General features: G+C 51.2%; 1 protein-coding gene across 1 annotated transcript in view; it reads right to left on the bottom strand.

The window, feature by feature from the left end:
- Positions 1–450, bottom strand: part of ENKD1 (enkurin domain containing 1) — a 7894-nt gene extending 7444 nt beyond the window's left edge. The window contains exon 1 of the mRNA XM_029084089.1: positions 421–450. Coding sequence (XP_028939922.1) covers positions 421–450 — 30 coding nt within the window. The remainder of the gene's footprint in view (positions 1–420) is intronic.
- Positions 451–1125: the final 675 nt, after the last annotated feature.

Below are 1125 nucleotides of genomic sequence, written 5' to 3' on the forward strand. Positions count from 1 at the left end.
ACAGCCCTCACCCCTCAGACACTGCCAGGGATGTGGGCTCTTGGAGCACTGGCACCAGCACTCACAGCCCTGTCTCCAAAGCTGGTCCAGCCACCCATAGAAACACCAAGCTCCCCCCTCTCCTGCAGACCAGTCAACTTGTGCATTTTTCTCTTGTTAGATGCACCCTCCTGGACTGACCCTCTTCTGTCAGAGGATCCCACAGTGCCCAGGTCAGCATCAGCACGGGTCTGTGCACGTTACTGGTGTTCACAGACTCCCTTGCTCTGAGGGAATGTGGTTTCCTTGTCCCGTTTCGGGCTATGCCAGACAAGCCGTGCCAGCATCCTCTCAAGAGCAAAGTCAATTCCCAGTTCAGCATCCCGTGGTGTTTCTGAAGCAGAGAGAGGGCTGGTTAATGGCAGCTGCAGAGCCTCCAACCTGTGCTGTTCTGGTTTCAGGGTCAGCCATTGTCCCGCATTCAAGGAGACATAATCAAGACTCCAGATTGTATTTTTTGTTTTCAAATAAAAAATGATCCTTCCTTGTGCTCCCCAAGATCTCAGCTGACACAACCAGACCTTCTTCCATTCCCCTCCTGCTTTGGTGCAGCTGTTGTGGCAGCCACCAGCTCATCCACCACACTGGCACCACGCAGGGCGAGGGACAATGCAGGAAAACGTTAGGGACATGAAGGAAATCAAATGCCACCCAATGCTCAGCCTTATCTCCTTCCTGGACCTCTGAATGTACCCTGGGTGACCTCCCTGCAAAGATGTTCTCAGTATCCACACATACAGACAGTCTTCCCAAATCCTGCCTGGCTTCACTAACAAGGAATCCCCCAGGCTAAACATCCTCTATACATTCAGATTTCAATTGATCCATCCTAAATTTTGACTATAAAGATGCTGGTCATATTCAGAGGCAGCAAGCTAGAAGGGCTTGATTTATTTCCACCATCTCTCACCAATGTCTCATCCATGACTAGTTCCTCAAGTCCAAATTAAAACAGCAACTTTTTTACAGTCCCTTCTGCCATTCCAGACCTGGGCCAGACTGGGGTCAGGGAGGTCACACCAGCACCAGCTCCAGCACAGGCAATGGCCCAGGGACACCTCATGAAGTTCAACAAGGCCAAGTGCC

Source organism: Antrostomus carolinensis, unplaced genomic scaffold, assembly GCF_000700745.2.
Source record: "Antrostomus carolinensis isolate BGI_N321 unplaced genomic scaffold, ASM70074v2 scaffold42983, whole genome shotgun sequence".
Taxonomy (NCBI): Eukaryota; Metazoa; Chordata; class Aves; order Caprimulgiformes; family Caprimulgidae; genus Antrostomus; species Antrostomus carolinensis.